General features: G+C 55.2%; 3 protein-coding genes across 3 annotated transcripts; 1 reads left to right on the top strand and 2 right to left on the bottom strand.

Moving 5' to 3' along the window:
• Window positions 1-4358: 4358 nt before the first annotated feature.
• On the top strand, window positions 4359-5497 carry GLRG_08687 (CFEM domain-containing protein; the record flags this gene model as incomplete). The annotated part of the gene is made up of 4 exons (XM_008099237.1): window positions 4359-4430; window positions 4597-4777; window positions 4833-5362; window positions 5426-5497. 4 exons carry the CDS (start codon window positions 4359-4361, stop codon window positions 5495-5497), a joined length of 855 nt encoding a protein of 284 aa, XP_008097428.1.
• Window positions 5498-6130: 633 nt separating this feature from the next.
• Window positions 6131-7630, bottom strand: GLRG_08686 (HIT zinc finger; the record flags this gene model as incomplete). Its single annotated transcript, XM_008099236.1, has 1 exon — window positions 6131-7630. The coding sequence occupies one exon, from the start codon at window positions 7628-7630 to the stop codon at window positions 6131-6133; it is 1500 nt and encodes a 499-aa protein (XP_008097427.1).
• A 1437-nt stretch (window positions 7631-9067) lies between these two features.
• GLRG_08685 (DENN domain-containing protein) lies at window positions 9068-11904 on the bottom strand (the record flags this gene model as incomplete). Its single annotated transcript, XM_008099235.1, has 3 exons — window positions 9068-10147; window positions 10203-11459; window positions 11515-11904. 3 exons carry the CDS (start codon window positions 11902-11904, stop codon window positions 9068-9070), a joined length of 2727 nt encoding a protein of 908 aa, XP_008097426.1.
• Window positions 11905-18658: the final 6754 nt, after the last annotated feature.

Below are 18658 nucleotides of genomic sequence, written 5' to 3'. Positions count from 1 at the left end.
ACAACAACATTACGGACAAGCTGGAACCCTCGACTGTACAAGAGTAGACAAAGACAGTGGAGATCGTCACGCTTGTCAGGCTTCGAGATCGGCTTTCGGACTTGGCCATACATAGACCGACCAGAACATGCATTGATGATGGCAATAGATGGCGGTGGACACATCACCACAGGGTGTCGCTCGCATTTCGGCATTAGGAACCGGCCCGAAAAGATCAAGAGACCCGCAGCTCGAGCATTCGCTTTCGTGGGGGAGTTGTCGTTTACTTTCCTGGTAGTAAGATTGTCGTGTTCCCGCTTTCAGTGTCGATGAGTATTATTTCTAACTCGCCCACAACAAACGGGTTCACCGTCTCCAACCGCGTCTTTCGTCGGTCCCATGTGTCGCCAAGCCGCGAAGCTCATCTCCGCTAGCAGTAAACCCGCACTAGGCCATTCTCTCTCTCTCTGTCGCAAATCTTTCTTCAGACCCTTCTCAAGAACATACTTGCGTGCAATCACCGACCCTCATCTTGTCGTAAGGTCTGGCTACTCTCGTGGACATCTCATATATTTGCGTGTAACACCTGGGCCGTTGCTTATTTGTTTCGCAATATTTTCGGCTGTTTGCTTCGTGCCACTTGGAAAGACAACACAACGGTCGCACTTTCTTAGATAGCACGGAGGAAGGTGGTGGGGGTGGGACAGGCGGCTGTCTGCTCCTTAATGCAACACAAAGGGGAGAGCATATCCAAAGAAGTACGAAGTGTGGACGGGAGGGGTCTGGAATATGGGGGAGGAACGTATCGATCCGCACATGGATTGTAAGTAGTTCGGGAGTCGGCAGGGATGACACACTTTTCTCGATACGCATCGCATATTTGCTACCAGCACATCAGAGTCCCCAATGGCAGGTTCTCTTTGTTTCGCTGACAAGGCCAGCAAGAGACCGTCGAAGAGTAGGATTCCAGCGGTCTCCGGAGCAAGCCGTGATCCATTGTTGGTTCTTAGGGGCCGCGGCTGTGGAGCCGGTGGCTGGTGTCGTTCAGATCATCAGGCGAGGTGCGATGTGGGTAATATGAATAAGCTACTGAAGAGTCTAATACGTCAGAGTCTCCCCTCAGAGCTAGGCAATACATAGCGCGATGGAGACGTGTTCAAGATGAGTGTGAAGGTCGAAGGCGTTAACATATCAGGATTCAATGATTGTTCCTTTAGTCTGATTGCGAAGTATGACCCAATATTGCTGCACATTCTCCGACTCTCAAGTGTGAGACACCACTGCCATCCAACGATGCTGGGTAAGAGCTAGCTATAGGTCTTCTCGTTCTAGAGGCCAACTGCCTGCGCTGGCTTAGCGTTGGGGGCGGAAGAGAAAGAAGAGAGAGAGAGAAAATGGTTGGGACTTTTTTTGATTGCGCGACAGATCCTTGTCAAGCTGAGGACGGGTGCCATACCGACAAGATCCTGCCAAGAGGCCTTGGCAGCAACCAGCCTCTGGAGTGGCCAAAGAGACAGCGCAACGTTGGGCACCCCCAGAGCGGACGGTACCTGACGGATGTGCCGACACAGAAAGCGCGATGCAGAGCTGGTGCCGGTGCTACCGAGACAGGTACGAAGTACCTACTGCCATGTACATATCTCCAGGCGCCGCGTTGCCAACGCTCTATCGACGAATAGCGCGGTATAGTTGTAGGCTTTTAGGCCTATTGTGTCTTCGAGCGAGAGCCTAGCTTGGAAATGATGTGCTTGTATGTCATGACAGCAACTTGAGTCGGTTTTTTGTTTCTTTACTGGGATCAAGGTCGACTCGCAGAAAAGCACCGGCTCGCGGTCATCGAGTGTGTGTTCCCATGGCAGACAGTAAAGAACAAGTGAGATATGAGATGAACTTGGTTGGAATGCGGGAATTGACTTTTTTCGATTCCCAAATGCCCCCCTGTCGTTCCCATTTCCTGTCCTTTCCTTTTTGGCAAACTCTGTCCAATCAAGAGCCCACCCGATGCAGCTCCAGGAATCATTAAGCGAATCAGACGAGGTCTCTTGTGTGGCATTGACCTCATTCACCCTTGGTGCTGGATGGCCGCGCAATGACGACCCACCCCTGCTAGCATCTCTTTCCTTGATTCTAACCATGACTTCCCCTCTATGGCCAAGCAGCATCCGGCCCGCAACGGTGCTTTCTTCCATTGTTACTTGCCATAACCTGCTGCTGTGCATCTTGTCAGCGTCACCATGGGCTGACCGCCGAATGCCAGCTGCCCCTTCCAAGTTGATGGCTGTTCTACGCGGTGAGGTTGCAAACGCATTCACCACAAGGCATTCAAATCAAGACGGTCGTGGTGAAAAAAGCTGCTACGTGTGTATCCTGAAGCCGAACGAATCCCAAACGCAAACGTCAAATCTTACCGCCTCTCGATGTGCCTCCTGCAGGAGAACGCATCTCCTTCCGGTTGCCTGGGAGCATGGAATCGTGCACGAGGAGTAACCGGATTTGCTTCCCGTCAAAACCCCCGCTCCCAGCCTTCCCAAGAAAACTATCTGATAACATTGCGATCAAAGTGGGTTAGAGCTCGGACCCAACAATAACATATGGCGCCGCATCTTGTTGTGACTTCTTGGAAGCTCGGATCGGGATTTTCAGCAGCTGTGTTTGATTAGGAGCCGGCTGGGGATTTCAGGAGACTCGGTCTTAGCCAGGATCACGTTCGAGCCCGAAAGCAGGTCACGGCTTCAACACTTCTTTGCGATCAGCCCGTGTTGACCCGCAACAGCAGGGCGTCGAGGCATTGCATTGAGACACCTTGACGGGAGCTAATCCCTCCGTGTAAATAGATAGCGTAATCTCTTGTTGTTGTTCAAGGTGAGGTATCAGCTGCCTGCCTTCCAAGGAAAAGCATAACCAGTTTTCACCTGGTCTGCCAGCCACCGCGCCGGTGACTCTCAGATCTCGGCAGCGGCTTTGAATCAAGATGCTGCCCGGCATCTGTGGCTGAAGTATGATTTCTTTAGCAGGGTTTTCTGCCAGACCTACGTGGAGCAATAAGCTTTGCATGGGGCCGAGAGTTGTGGACGTCAATCCGGCGCCATTCTACTGCAGCACTAGGCGAATGATACCATGTCAGATATCCACACCGGCAGACTGCTACCACCTTGGCTTCGGGTGGCCTCTCGTTTGCTGGCTAGCGCCATGTCAACGTCAGAGCAAGCGCAAGAGGCGAATCCAGCAGTGTGCAAGGGTAATATTTGGTGACGTTCATCGATGAGAGATGTCACTCGCGTACGGATACTGTACCACAACAAGGCTCAAGCCAGATCAACAGGGTACCTAGGTAGGTGGGTAGGTAGCTAGCTACAATCAGTCTCGGGGTGGGAAAGAGCAGCATCGGGTTCATAGGTCGCGCCTGCTTCCAGTGTGCAGCCCAACTGCGTCTCCATGATTTACACCCCAATTGATTTAAAACCGGGAAGGCACCTCCTACCTCCTTCTTATTTACCTGCTTCACCCTATTCATCTCCAGCCCAGGTACTCTAATCCACGTGACCTTTTGTACGGCGCGTTAGAATAATAACAGTAACACCTATCAACCGAGACGCCTCGACTCATCACCCTGCTTCACCCAGATCAACACTTTTCCCGTCAATACTACACTTCCGTTCTCAAAAACCTTCCAGAGCACACTTCTCGACAGTCTTCAGACGCAGCAAAACATACAATTCATCAACCTCAATCGTAGGTAAGTCGACACATAACTCATGTCTCTCCATCACAAACTCCTTGGGAAAGGTGGTTGATCACTTGCGGGCTCCCTTTGCATTCCCAACTCCCCTTTTCACAGCGCACCCGCCCGTTTAGCTTGATTTGGATTCTGCCTACTCAATCACCGGGTGAATAAGAAACAATCCAGCAGCACAGGAAAGTGCGCGCTCCTGTGCAATTTTAATCCTGTTCTCCTTCTCGTTCTTTCCCTCCCCGGTCACACTGCACCTTCCCTCATTCGAGGCTTCCCAAATTTGCGTTACACTTGTTACCCTTCACAACCAGCCTACCCTCCACCACCTTTTTCTTCTTCTATTTCCCACCAGCACAAAGGATTCTTCTTTTCCCACTTCCACTTCATCATCTCTCTCATTCTACAGCATCGCCAACCTTTGCGCTTTCTTCTCAAGAACAAACGCTCTTTTCCCCCAGGTATTCCTGCTTCTTTGTTCCCATTGCCCTTGCATTTGCGCTGGTTATTTCTTGGCCTCAACTCTCGGTCACAATATTTTGAGCTTCTCTGACCCTTTGTCTGCACAGGTTCACATTGTCGACATCAGTTGTCACACTTCACTCACTCCACTCAGACTTACAGTTCCACCCACCAGCAATCATTCACAATGAAGTCTGTCATCTACCTCGGTGTTGGCCTTCTGTCCGGTGCCATGGCTCAGAGCCTCGCTGGCTGTGCTGTAAGTATACTCACTTGTTTCTACTTTTGGCACGTCTCTCTCTTTGCCTCGATTGCAGCAGGATTTGGTCACAAAGAAAAAAATGTGCTCCGATTCTGGGCGGTTCTTGGAATCGAAATTTGCGTGTCTCAAAGCACCAAGGATTCTGACCTGTTTTCCTACACAGAGCACCTGCATCCAGAACATGCAAAGCCTTGCCGCCAATCTTGGTTGCGCTGCTGACGATACCGCCTGTCTCTGCCGCAACCCTGACTTCACCTATGGCGTCCGCGACTGCTCTTTCCAGTCCTGCCAGCAATCTGGTGACGCCCAGCAGGCTGTTGCCGCCGGCATTGAGCTTTGCCGCCGTAAGTGACACTTCCCATTTCCAAGCTTGGTTCTTTGGGACTAACAACAACCCAGAGGCTGGTGTTGCCGTTGAGGCCACCCCCGGTGTCACTGTCATTCAGCCCACTGGCTCTGTGACCGCCACAGCCGCCCCCGTTGTCTCTTCGATCTTCTCTGTCATCACCTCTGGTGGCAGCACCCTCACCACCCTTGTTGGTGAGACCACCATCACCCCCCCTGTCTCTAGCGGCAGTGAGGTTGCGACTCCCAGCCCGGTCACTACCTCGACCTTCACTACTGTCATCACCAGTGACGGATCTACCATCACTTCTGTTGGCGAGACCACCATCTTGGGTGTTGCTGGTGTCCCTGTCACTACCGCTCCGATTGTTAGCACCATCACCGATGGTGACACTGTTGTTACCTCCACCATTGGCATGACCACCATCCTGTCCACTCCCACTGGCTCCGACGCCTCCAGCGCCGTTTCCAGTCAGGCCAGCGATGCCTCGGAGGCTTCTACCGCTACTCTCACGGAGACCCAGACCGAGGGTGCCACTGCGACCGAGAGTGGCCAGGCCACCAGCGCCTCTGAGACCGGCAACGTAAGTCACCCAAGACCCCCAACGTATTCATCTATCAGTCGAAGCTGACAGTACTCCACCTAGGCTGCCAAACAGACTGCTGTCCCGGTTGCTGGCTTCTTGGCCGCTGCTGGCTTTGCAGCCATGCTCATCTAAGCTTTCTGCTTGGATGACTCAAACTTTCTTGCTTTTCTACGCGCATATTGCGGCAAATACCCGTCTGGACCCATAATCTTGGTTTCGACGTCCCGATTCATCCTCGCCTTTCTACCAATATGAACCCGACACGACACGGTTGTGATGGGCACATTTTAGAGAAATGGAGTGGGAAGATGAGATACTGAAACGTGGGTGGTCGGAATTTTTTTCGGGGGTCAAACAGACACTTTATGAGTTTTCTGGCGGTCTTTTTTCAGGCGGCAATGAACGATGGATTGATGATACGAACGGCTCTACATCAGGGACGTAATAACTTAGCGGGTGATGTCCACAGATGTTTTAACAGTCATCAAAGGCACATTGCAGGCATTTTGGCCATCAAATGGTGGTGAAGGTAGTTGGGGACGCCTCGTCCAAAAGTAGCAACACTTTTCTCTACTAGTTGATGAAGCAAGCGGCTGCTCATCGTATCCTCGTGGTGCCATTGTGATATGTTCCGTTCCAGTCACTTGTCCGTAATATGTTTTGTAACGTGGAAGGGCTGCACACAATCCAACTGCCCCGCAGCATCTCAAGGGTATCATTAAATATTTACACTATCTGTGTTCACGCACACACACACAAACCATCTCACGCCTGCTGCCCTTTGAGGAGCGCCAACTTGGCAGCGAGGCTTGCCTGGACGTCTTCATCACTCTCCGAGTCGGACCCGGAGCTGCTCGTCGTGCTGTCGTCATCCTCCTCCTCGCCCAGGCTTTCCTCGGCGATGATCTGCTCGACGGCGGCGGCGAACCTATCGACGTCCCCGTCGGGCACATCGCTCTCCTCCCCGTCGCTCGGCAGCTCGCCGTCTTCGAGGTGGCGGCGCGCCCTCTTGCCCCCCTTGGCGCCGCCCTTCTTGCCCGGCATCTGGGTCTCGGGCTTCCGCTTCTGCGGCACGAGCCGCACCGGTTTCGCTTCCTCCAGGAGGGAGCTGGGCAGCGCAGCGCCGGCCTCGACGACGTAGAGTGTGGGAAACTCGAGGACCGTCATGTCACGCAGCGCGTCGCCCAGGGGCGCCGCGGCGTCGACTGCGTGCACGACGGTCCGGCCCGCCGCAGACGTCGCCGCGGACGTCGTGCCCGCGAGGTAGAAGGCGTACCGGCCCTTCTGTGCCTCCTCCTCTTTTGTCGTGCCAGTGTAGGGGGCCACGCCGGTGTGGGGTGTCCACGCGCCGCGCGCGGCGGTCTGCATACAGAAGCGGCCCGGGTGCCAGGCGCCCGTCTCCGTGTCCTGGGCCGTGGCGAGGGACTGGCCCGGCTTATGCTGGTGTTTGCGGCGCTTCTTCGAGCGGCCCGTGTTGACGTGGGCTCCGTCCTGCGCTTCTTCTTCTTCTTCTTCGTCGTCGCCGTCGTCGTCACGCTGCTGGCGCTGGTGTTCCTTCCTTGCCTGCTCGTCGTGGAAGAACCTTTGGGCCGCGGCGAAGGCCTTGTACAACGGCATGTCGTCAAACGCCTTGGCCAGTATTCTCTTGGTTTGCCTCTTAGCCTCGTCCTCTCCTTTCTGCCGCTCCGGTGTCTCGGGCTCGGACGGGACAAGCAGCCACTCGACCTGCCAGTTGATCCTGCCCGAAGCCTTGCTAAAGTTCGTGCTGTTCTCCCTCTGTCTCGCCATGCCCACCGGCGCGCGCCTCAGCAGGATGCCGAAGCGGCCCAACCTCTTCTTGAACGGCATCGACGTGAGCGCGTCTTGCCTCGCGCCGCCGGCGTCTCCCTTCAGCACTTCTGTCACGAGGACTCTTTTCTTGCGGCCGTCCCGGCCCGTCTTCCACTGGACGCTGCGGACCTCGATGGGCCTCAGTTCCTCCGGGCGCAGAAGCTGCCTCTCCTCGACGATCTGCTTTTCGGAGCGCTGCACGGCGCGCTCGATGCCCGAGAGGAAGTTGAAGTCGTGGTCGACGCCGGCAGCGGTCTTGAGCTTTGAGGGCGGCACATAGGCCGTCGCATCGCGGATGCCGTTGCACGAGGACCACGCCTTGTGGCGCTTCGTGCAGGCGAGGGAGCAGGTGCGGATCGTGCAGCGCGGGCACTTGTATCGGGGGGGTTCGGTGTGGCAGATTGCGCAGAGGCTGGTGAGGAGGGGGTCGGCCATGGCCGCTTTCCTATTGTGAGGCTTGTTTCGAGAGAGAAGGGCGGTATGTAAGGTCGGTCCGCTCAGGGCTATATACTGTGTCGATTCGAATTGATGAAGAGTCCAGTGCGCGGCTCAATTGCTTGTCGAGTACGCCGTATTGAAGGATGAGGCAGACCGGGAGGCAGATCGTCCTGGAACTTTTTCTGTTATCTCAGGCTTATCGGCGACGGGCGACCAGGATGACGGTTCCAGCCAAGGTGAAACCTTTTCCCGGCCCCGTCCAACAGCCAGTCCCGGCCATCGCGCACTCTCTGGCGTGGCCCCGGAAAATCCAATGGTAATTTTCCGGTGGCGATGTTGTCACGATGGTTCGACACGATATACTTGATGCCAAACCATTTCTTTGGGTAGAGACTTGGGGGCGTGTGACGGGAGGTCCTCCACTCGAGAAACAGCAGCTGCTCTTCACCCTGGCTTCGATGGAAACCCCCTTCCCCAGGTGGATGGGCTCCCATACGGCAGTGGGAAAGGTGCGGTGCGTACGAATGCATTACAGTCTCGAGAATACCTCAACGTTAGGTTGTGTGTGGGTGTAAGTAAGGACTTCATTCTGTCCGCCAGGAACACCCAGTCCGCTACTCCATAGCATGATCTGATTACTCTATTTCCACCCCCGGTGCCCAGTTGGAGGGCGACAGTGACTGGCAGTGCACAACCAGGGTCGCCCCGCCATTTCACAGTTTCCCAACTGCATGTTTAGCAAAGGCGAGATAATCCCGGCGACAGTAACTGGGCCGATGACGTGGGGGAGTAGGTGGTCGGTCAAAGGCCGGATTCAGTGTTATGTCCGTAACAACCAGTGGGATACCAGATCTTCGTTTCTTGCGCAGATATGGCGAAAAGTCACACACACATTCACCACAGAAACGGCAAGTAAAATGTGCACTAGGACAAGAGCGGGTCTTTCCAACGAAGCACCGAGTCCTCATTACTGGGCTGTCACAACATCGGTCAACATGGGGAATGATGTTTCGTCCTAGAACTCTTGCTGGTTTTTATTGGATTGTGGGCAACAGGTGTGAACTGAAGATAGCGAAAGATTTTCACCCTCGTGAGATACAAGTGATATAACATTCGTGAGAGCATACAGCCCGTCCTCCAAGTGAGCACTGTTCAATTATCCCAGTACGAAACAGATCGGGGGTTTATCTCCAGGAAAGATGACAAAGAAAACTAGGGGGGGAAACCAACGCCGGACACGAAAGTAAGATGTCCACGACCGCCAGCCGCAAAAAGGTATAAGGTAGAACGAAAAAGAAAAAAAAAAAAAAGGAAGAAGAAATAGTATGAACAAGTCGGTAAATCATCCTCCCCATCGACCAGAGAAAAAGAATGTCTCCAGGTCGCTTGCCACCCCAAACAACTTATGGCCTAACCGCTCTCGAAGAAAACAGGTTAGCGGGTTCCGCCAAGGGCACTGATTCGAGCGCCGGATGGGCGGTGAATGAGGCTGTCAGTGTGCTTGCCGACAGCAGGTTGAGGCATCGCCTCAGACTCGCTGCGCTCCTCATCGAAGTCCTCCTCGTCCTCGACGATCTTGGTGGGGATGTCCTGATGGATCATGTACTGCTGGCTCGACCTCTCAGGGGTCGCAGCACTGGAGGCGAAGGACATCGCCGTGCTGCTTCGGTTGGGGACTAGGTCCGGGGTCGGGGGGATGCTGGAATTCCGGCCGTTGGCGGGGTGCAGGAGACTGTCGTCACCCATGTCGGACGTCGCATTCGACTGAGTCTCGTGGCCGTCGTCGCTATGAGTGCCCGACAGGTTGCTGCGACGGCGCTGAGCGCGAAGTCTGGCGGCGCTGGCGGCACGCTCATCAAAATCCGCGTCCTGGGCGAGCTGCAAGCCTTCAACAGCGGCTTGGCATTGCTCGGCAATGTTTCGGATAATGTGCGCAATGGCATCTGTCTTATCCTTAAGATGACGGTCGGCCACATCCTTGAAACTCGAGGTTGAGAGTCTCTTGTTTGCCTCAGCGGCAGCGGAGAGGAGACGAGCCTGGTTGGCGTCCGCATCCCTGGGCGCGACGCCATCTTCGCCAACCTCGGGCTCGAAGCCCTCCTCAATCTCACGCTCCAAGTCATCAGGCTTGGTTAGGGACTGGACGAGGTGCTCCATGTGGTGGCTCTGACCACCGATCAAGCTGCGAAGGTGCAGCACCACGCGACGAGCCTCGTCACGTTGTCTAAGAATAGTCATGTTGGTGTGCTGAAGAGCGGCAAGCTCCTTCTTGTTGCGCTTGCGCTCACGTTCAAGCTCCTCTGCGATCTCCTGCTGAAGGACGAGAGCCTCGAGGGCATCGTCACGCTGCTTCTCAGTGGCACCAAGACGAACGTTGAGACGGCCGTTGTCATCCTTCTGTTGGTCAATGAGACTTGCGAGACGTCTGTTCTCCCTCTTATGCGTCTCAATCTTGGACTTGAGGTCCTGGGTCTCCTTGGTGAGCTGCTCAGCGAACGCCTGGAACTTGAGAAACTAATCATGACAGTTAGCACATTACCCACACCCATCATGTGTTCGGAGAACTAACCTGTTGCTTCCAGCTCTCTAGCTCCTCGTTGAGGTAGTTGTTGCGCTTTGTAACCTTGTTGAGCTCGGTATCCATGCGGCCCTTGAGGTTGATGAAATCCTGCCAGGCTTCGAGAGCGTCGCGAGAGTATTGATTCCTCTCACGAACAATCTCGTTGAGATGCCTCATTGAGACCTTGGTCATCAAAGGCTTCTTGACAGAACCACCGAAAACAGCCTTGATGCCGGTGTTACGGCCCATCTTCTCGCAGACATGGTCCATGACGGCCATGACGGAATCCTGGTTCCACCAGTCGGGGTCCTGGATGGACTCGACTTCCCCACGCATAACGATAATTTGACCGGCAGGGACAAGCTTGCCGCCGCCATAAGCAGATCGGAGATGGGGGGGAACGCCGGAAGGAGTGACATCGCCGTTGAGGGACTGGGTGAGACGGGTGACAAACTTGTTGCGTTGGCTAGGGTTCAGTGCGGTCGGAGGGCTGGATGTGAGCACGAAGTTACGGTCGAGGTCAACAACCAGGGCATCGGTCGGAGCGGTAAAGAGAGAGCGACACTCGGCGGTGATACCAAGGATGTAAGGGCCAGGCTCCTGGACCAAATCCTTGGCGTGGCGAGCGTGAACAACGGGGACATAGAGACCGCTCCACTCATAGACGCGAACGCAGTACCGGATAGTCTCGGCAGCCATTGTAAGCATAGCCGGGTAGTGGCTGACGAAGATGATGCGACGAGTCGGCGAGATGGCGGCCTCGATAACGCCGACAATGTTGGGAATCGACAGGCAGCAAAACAGCGGCCACATGGCAAAGTTCTGGAAGCCGGTGGGCGAGGAAGGGAACTGGTAGCAGAGGGCGTAGTCCTTCATGTCAATGCGAACCAGATCGTTGAGTCTCGGAGCCGGAAAGCTGAGGATGCGAGAGACCTCCTCGGCGTGAAACAAATTGGTCGCCTTGTTCCAGTGGATCCACATACCTCGCAAGTAGTCCCCAAGAAGGTTGTAAAGCGGGTACCGAGACAAAAACGACAGGCAGTAAGGAATCCAGTACGTCTCGTCGGGGTTGTCATAGTAATCGGGCTCCGTTCGCTTGCGCAAGTCGCGAATGGTTTCGGCCCTCTTTTCATCGGCCCGCGACCAGACACGGAGGCAGATGCCGTACAAGGTGTGAGAGGAATCCTGCTGCAAGACGAAGGCGTGATGGACGCAGTGAGGCTGGCTGCGGCCAGTGCATATCTCAACATCGTGGGGAAAGCAGGCCTTGAATTTGTAAGCCAAAACTCGGAACACAATGGCAACAAATCAGGTTACTTACGCGCATAGCAGCATGCAGGGACCTCGCGATCTCGTTGTCCTGCTCCAGCCTTGGACTGCTTCCGAGAATCTCGGGGAGCCAGAATTGACCAACAGCTCCCTTCATGTGGCCAATCTTGCCCTGGGCGGGCGCAGGAGCCTTGACCCATTGGGAAGGTTCTCTGCCAACACCACATACCATGTAGGCGTGGGTCAGCGTCTTGGGGGTCCGCTGCTGAGGTTTTGAGTTCAGTGTAGAGGGAATCGGCTGGGTGATGCGTGAGTGGAGGGAAGAGGTGCGGCTCGGAATGATCAGGCTGGTGTCGCCTTGATCACGAGTGGTAGGTCGGCCATCGCGGTCGCTAGTCCGGGGGCGGGTAAAGGACGAGTGTGCGTTCAAAGAAGGCGCCATTTCGTCGGGTATTAGTCGTCGTTAGAAGAAGAATAGGCTGAAGAGTTGTAGTTGGATCGTATAGAGTGAGAAGGCGGCCGGGGAAGTATATGTTCCAGGCGGCGCACGCAGGTGACCAGCGTGTCGAAGGGAAAGGCGAGGATGGAACCGCGGGTTTCGAACTGAGGGCAAGCTACCCGGAGAGCAAGCTCTCGTCACGGATTTGTCGTCGAGTGCGTTGATCAAAAGGGCGCCATTCGAAAGGAGCCTCTTGACATAGCAAAGTCGACTGTCTCTGGTCTGGTCGGAGCGACAATTGAGGCTCAGGCACAGACGAGGAGGTTGACTGACTTGACTACTCGGTGACAGGTGGGGTGGAAGAGAAGAAACAAGAGAGGAGGGACGAAAAGAGGAAGAAATTGGAGACGAGACAAGAAGAAGCAGTCCCGGGTTGAGGTAAAAGGAGAAACTGACTGTGCGTGTTAGGGGGGGTAGGGGTGAGGGGGGGCAGCGGATTAGAGACCGGGGCCTGGGAGCAGGGGGGAAGGGTGGAGAGAAAGAGAGACAGAGAGAAGAAAACAGAGGCAGGTGGCCAGAAACCGAGGGTGTGCCACTGGCGGGCGAGCTAAGATAGAGTGAAAAGGGGGACCAAGCACTGCTGGGAGCGGAAGTGAACGGTCGGGAGCAGCTACAGCAACAGAAGAAACGGCCGGGGAATGAGAGCCTGCAGCAGCCAGCGTGCGGCGCAGCGAGGTACACTAGGTACGGTGCTCCGTGCCTTGATGCAAGTTCCAATGGTGGGTTACTTTCGAAGCAAGGTACCAGCACACTATGCGCACTCTTTGAGGGGGAAGCTGAATGCAGTCAGCTTGGATGCAGCCAACTGCAGGCTTTGGCGAGCGGAAGGGCACCCAAGGAGAAGGGTGAGGTAAAATGGTACTCCGGAGAGAGAGAGAGAGAGAGAGAGAGAGAGAGTACAACAAGAGCGGGTTGCAGAAACGGATAGCGATGGGGCAAAAGGACGGAAGTGCAAGGGGCCATGCACATGCAGGCAGCGAAGCGTTGCCGGTGCCACCACCAGTCGACCGGGGTGGGGGGAGAGTTCCAGGGCAAGTGCTAATACGGTATGTAGATACTGTATGTATCTCAAGTACAAAGTACGTATACACATGGTATGCATGGTAAGAGAGACTGCTCGAATATCCGTACAATTACAGCGATTGACTGGACAGGCCCAGGGTTTGATGACAAGAGCTGATGGGCAACCACGACATACCCACCAAGGCAAGAGCGCGCCAGACGGAGACCGGGGCAACGTGGGACTTGATGCTGGTCATGGATGGAATGGGATGGCCCAATGGGTCCTACGATGGGCGGGGGTGAGGGACCATTCCACAGGGGAGTTGACTCTTGCAGGCTTTGGGGCTTCAGGCCTTGGTAGTCTTGGGCGCTGCAAGACGTTGCAGGTGCTCGACGTCAGACTGCCTCCATCGTATCCGTACAGGTACGTGATATCGGGGACTCGGGGAAGCCGCGGGCGCACGACACGCGTTGTGTAAGTGTGGTCTACGGAGTACCTAGGTGGGTATAGTTGCGCAGTGCCATGCTTAGCTACCTAGGTAGACGCGGGAGGTCGTCGATGTCTAGCAAGATGGTCCTGTCGTCGCCATGGCGGGGAACCGTTTGCCATCGTACCCAACTTTCTTCATCGATTCTTTGTCGAGGGTTGTGTTGATAAGAAGAGTTTAAACTAGAATCCCACCGAGGCCGTGACCAAGGCAGGCGGTTTGAGAAACGAGCTGTTGATCATTCGAGCTAGGGCTGGCTGGTTGGCAGTTCCCCCGGCCCCTCCAAACTCTCCGGGCCCGATATTGGTCGTCCTCGGGACACACGGTCAGAAGCGGGAGACGACGGATATGTGTCGCCACGTCGGCGCACGGCAACGAGACGGGGAGGCGGGGCAGAAGAATGGAAAGGGGCCACCACCAGAGCCAAACAATCGAGTCAACCCAGAAACCAGACAGAAGGACCGCTGGAAGAAGCAGCGAAGCGAGACAAGTCAAGGCAAAAGGCAAGACAAACCCAGACATGACATAAAGTTCCCGTAGTATCCGTAGTACTCCGTACATGATAGAGTGAGCAAGGGAAACATGGAGCACGGCCCCCCTTTCCAGGTACCGGTAGGTAGGTATATCACTAAACTAGCTATGCACGAAAACCAGTTGCCTCATTGCATGCATTGCAGCAAAAAGGCTACACTAGAAAGGGAAAAAGGAAAAAGGGGGGCGCACAAAGCACGAATGCCACCGTCCTGTCCTGCATCAGTAAGCGAAAACCCCAGACAACCTTAGCTAGGTAGGTTGGGAAGCTACTGCAGCTACTGCAGCTACTGCTACTGCAGCTAGCCCAGCCCGTCAAACGATCCGATTGCTCTGGAAAGGGAGCGCCATAGAGCCAGTCTTTCTCTGTTTCCTTGTTTCTCTTCCTCTCTCTCTCTCTCTCTCTCTCTCTCTCTCTCTTTGTTTTCCGCCATCACCGTTGGGGTCGGGCCGGACTCACCCCGGCTCTACACTAAGCAGCAGCAGCAGCAGCAGCAGCAGCAGCCGAGCGGGAGATAGGGATGATGAGCCAGCAGTCAGTAGTCGACAGGGAGCGAAGAGGGCAATGCCCCCCCCCCCCCCCCCCCTTGTGGCAGGAAGCCCGTCAAACTAGCGTCGAGTCTTGAAGCTACTAGTGCCATGCGTCTTGCTCGTCACTTTCCCCTGCTAGTCGTCGTCGTCCTGCTGTGCCGTTCTTCCTGCTTGCTAGTTCTGTTTTTCTTTTCTTTTCCTCTTTCTCGACGCAGGGGCCCCTTTCCAAGAGAGACAAGGCCCACGTGTGACAGGATAGAATTGTACTGTACGGATACACTACGGAGTACATGCCTGTATTATGTATGGAGTATCCGTATCCGTACCTGTAGGTAATAATGTACCTATGTGGGCAGCACACTGTAAACCCGCACCCCCAAGTTGATGCAGACGCAACCATGTCAAACCCTTGGTCCGGCTGCTAAGATTGGGCCCCCCCCCGCCCTGTCCATGGTGGGTTCCGGCTGCTGACGACCAATAATCGCCGACGCCTCTCAGCACCGGCTGCTTTTGTGGGAAATTGCCCAGTCTCGTTTAGAAATCATGTCGTCTCTTGGTGACACCGCCCCTTCGTCACTTTCTGCCACCGCGTTCGTTTCTTCGCATTTACTCCGTACCTAGGCCGGGAAAACGACCTTGACTCTGCTGCGTTTGGCTCACGATTGTCGTCCCAATCCCAAATCAAACTTGGTCCACTGACGCCACCACCTCCCGCGCGGCGCTGCTTTCTCCGCCCACGGGAGCAGAGGCGCAAACGACGGCGCGTCGTCGTTTCCGTGTGGGCAACGGAGAGCGTGTTTTGGAACCTGAAAGACACATCAAACTCTCTCGGTAGCCATGCTCAACTGATCCGTCTTTGATCGGCCTGGTGCTGTAGATCAATTGTCGCAAATCACTCTCGCCCTTTCTTATGCGATATGGCGCCCAAAGCACGGGTAGAGAGAGGACCTACTGAGGACCTACATAGTACGGCGGGCACCACGCTACGTACCTTGTGTTGTGTCGCATTTCGGATCATGACTGGCGCCCACGTCGTACTGGACGCTACTCTACTTCCCACCACGCATAACTGACTGCAAATCAGAAAGCACCCAGAGAAAAAAGGGTATCCGAGCGGGCATGAAGCGACCACACCTCTCCAAGCCACTGTCCAAAATACGCGCAAACAAGCCATCTTCCAGGCCCCTTTCGCCAGGCGGATGACGAATTCAGGCCCAAGAGATCATCTGCCGATGCGCTCAAGCCCCCTCCTTCCCATCTCTGATCCCTAAAGTATTACCCTCGTTAAACGGGCCGTCCCCCAGGTAGCGATTTATTGGTAACGGGACATGGTGACGGACCTCCTGCGCCGGCAGCTGTCAGCCGTTGTGTTTGGCTGTGGGAGCACCCACGTTCAACGGACCCGGATCGCCGCATCTGCAGCACATGCCACACAACGCGAAGAGGCTTGGGCGTTTGGGGATGGGAGGGGTGTCGGATCCGCATAGGCACGCCAGAGCCTTAACATGGGGCATGCTGGATCATAGTACCACTGTGTGGGCAAACGTGAGGCCCTCGGCGAGCCATGATCGGGATTCCCTGGCACAGCCGTTGAGCTCCAACGTTGGGCCTGGTGGGATCGCGGCGGGCGGCGGCGCTCTTCGGGGGCTGGACCTTGGCCCAGACTCTCTGGTCTGCCACTGAGGAGGGTTGATATGCCGCGTTGCGCGATTCACTACCCGTCGGCTGTGGCTGTTCCTTCAGGGGCTGTCCTTGATTCCGCGCGATGGAGATTGAGTAGGTATCTAGGATCTCGGCTCGTATCGTGAGTGGGCCACGGGACGATGACGACGGTAATAAATCCCCTCAATAAAAGTATGGTATCGGTAAGGGAGAGAGAAAATAAAATTAGAGAGAGAAGAGGGGGGGAGGGGGGCAACGCAACCTATGGGAAGAAACAGCGCGCAGAGGAGGAAACAGCGCGCAGAGGGTATCGTGAGATGACGCCGTTGGACTGACCTGACCGTCCATCCAACGAGTGAATCTGCAAGGTTGTTGATATTGTTGGTCGTCTCGTCTGACCCCCTTCCAACCGGTTCCTCGGGCATAAACGACATGCCAACCCAAGAGGAAACATCATCCAATCTCTGGTAGAGAAGGCGGCAGCTCACGACAGGTCAGCCGCCCGATTTCAGATAAGGTGTTGGATGACCGAAACGTCCGTCGCATCCTTTCGAGCAAGCGGGATAGCCTGACAGGCTGGCTCAGTGGCAGCAGCAGCAGCAGCAGCAGCAGCAGCATGGGTGGGGCCTACGGGCCGTCTGCCGCCGGTTGGTTTGCTTCCACTTGACAAATATCCGTACATAGTAGTAGGGAGGTTTGTTTATCCAGCACGCACAAAATCTTTCCATAGGTGCCCATTCACCGAAGCGAAGAGGATCATCAACACCGTCGTCGTCGTCGCTGTCCTCCTCCTCCTCCTCTGCGCAAGCATATCCTATCTTTCTTTTTTTGCCTCTCGAGCCTCGCCGTCCTCTCTCGCCACCGCGGCCCGGTTGGCATGGTTCATACAAAGCATAATCGCCATCTAGTGTACTAGGTACAATGTATATTCCACGCTTTGACCCGTCGCTCCGGCGCTAGGTGCCAGGCAATGGAGCACATGGCAGCCGTGGGCGCACACTTCTGCCGTGCATCTGTAACCCGAAGCTCAGAAGCTGGGTTTTCTTCTTCCAACACCACCGCCAACCCACGGGTCGGGGCTGAGATCCTAATTCATAATCACTCCGGCCACCGTTGGCCACACAGTGAGGGCCTCACGAAGGATCTTCATCGAAGACAGTCCCGGTTTAAACCGGTGGGTCAATACTTTTTTTTTCTCCCCTTAGTCCTCTTCTTTATCTTTCTATCCCATACTTTCTGTTCGTTGTATCCTATACCTTCTGCCAGTTGCCCGTACCAAAGTGAAGCCGCTTGGATGCTTCAATGGTCCGAGCACCGGTCCCGAAACCCCTCATCACTGTCCATCTTACACACTGATTGGGAGACGGCGAGTGAGCGTGTCGAATTGCGCTGGAGCTTCCCGGCTCTTAACTACTGTACGGATACACTACTCCGTACCCTAAATTGTATCCGAGGTTCCTTCGAATTTGTGTTCGGTATCTGTTCTGGAGTGGGGGAGCCACCGCTGCCGCCCCCTTGCTTGATCAACCCAAATATCAAGCCATGGTGGTTCCTCGTAGCGTCGTACTGATGCACCCACAATAAAATAAAAACCACTGTACGGATATGAAGGCCTCTCTCTCTCTCGACCAATAGCATCCACCTCATCACTCCAAGTCCCATTACCACTGCTCCTAAGACTGACTGACGTCCAACTCTGTTGGCACACACCACCGAGCTGAGATGCTTGTCATGTCGTGCCTGCCGGAAGATGGTCCGTACGCAAGGGAGAGTACTATGTAGTGTACAATGCAGATGTTTGGGCCGTTCCGCGCTGCATGACAAAGGCACGGGGAATTGATCGTGCAAGCACCTGCACCTCCACCTGCAACGATGCGCCGCCCATCACTTGCAGATACGTAAAGTCAATCATTATACGGATACAGAGCTCCGGTTCAAAAGTTCTGCCCGGGCTCTCCCAGGTGAGAGGGGACAAGGATCAGCCCTTATTCCTGCCTTGTTCAGGGCCATGTCGCCGCTGAATCCGAACCACCACAGCGAATTAATCCGAATCTCTTGTACCCCGAGTGCTGATAGTGTTGCCGAGGTGATTCTGTACTTCACCCTGGCCAGAACTTTTGAACCGAACCTCTGTACCGGCCGGGCGAATCGGGAATCGCGCTATCAACGACGCCCATATCATCCAAGCTTCTTGGATTGCCGAAATACTATTTGGAGCACGCCATATGTCAGACTGCTCCAACAAGTTGCCGACGGACAGGATATCGCTCAGCTACCATGTGGCCGGGTCGCCCTGAAAGTCCGGGTTCCGCTCCGACTACGGCCACCCCTTCGTGCTTGAGTCTGCTGACAAATTACACAGACGGGACCCCAGGCCATGAATCGCTAGTGACCAGCCTGCTTCGGTTCATGATGGTTGGAGTCGTCGTCGTAGCGCACCAGTAGTCCATCGCAGCATGGTGGCGGGCGAACGGTGGCAGATT

Source organism: Colletotrichum graminicola (assembly GCF_000149035.1).
Source record: "Colletotrichum graminicola M1.001 genomic scaffold supercont1.40, whole genome shotgun sequence".
In the NCBI taxonomy this organism is placed as follows: Eukaryota; Fungi; Ascomycota; class Sordariomycetes; order Glomerellales; family Glomerellaceae; genus Colletotrichum; species Colletotrichum graminicola.
The sequence above is the reverse complement of the archived record's forward strand: the minus strand, read 5'-3'. Positions and strand labels throughout refer to the sequence as shown.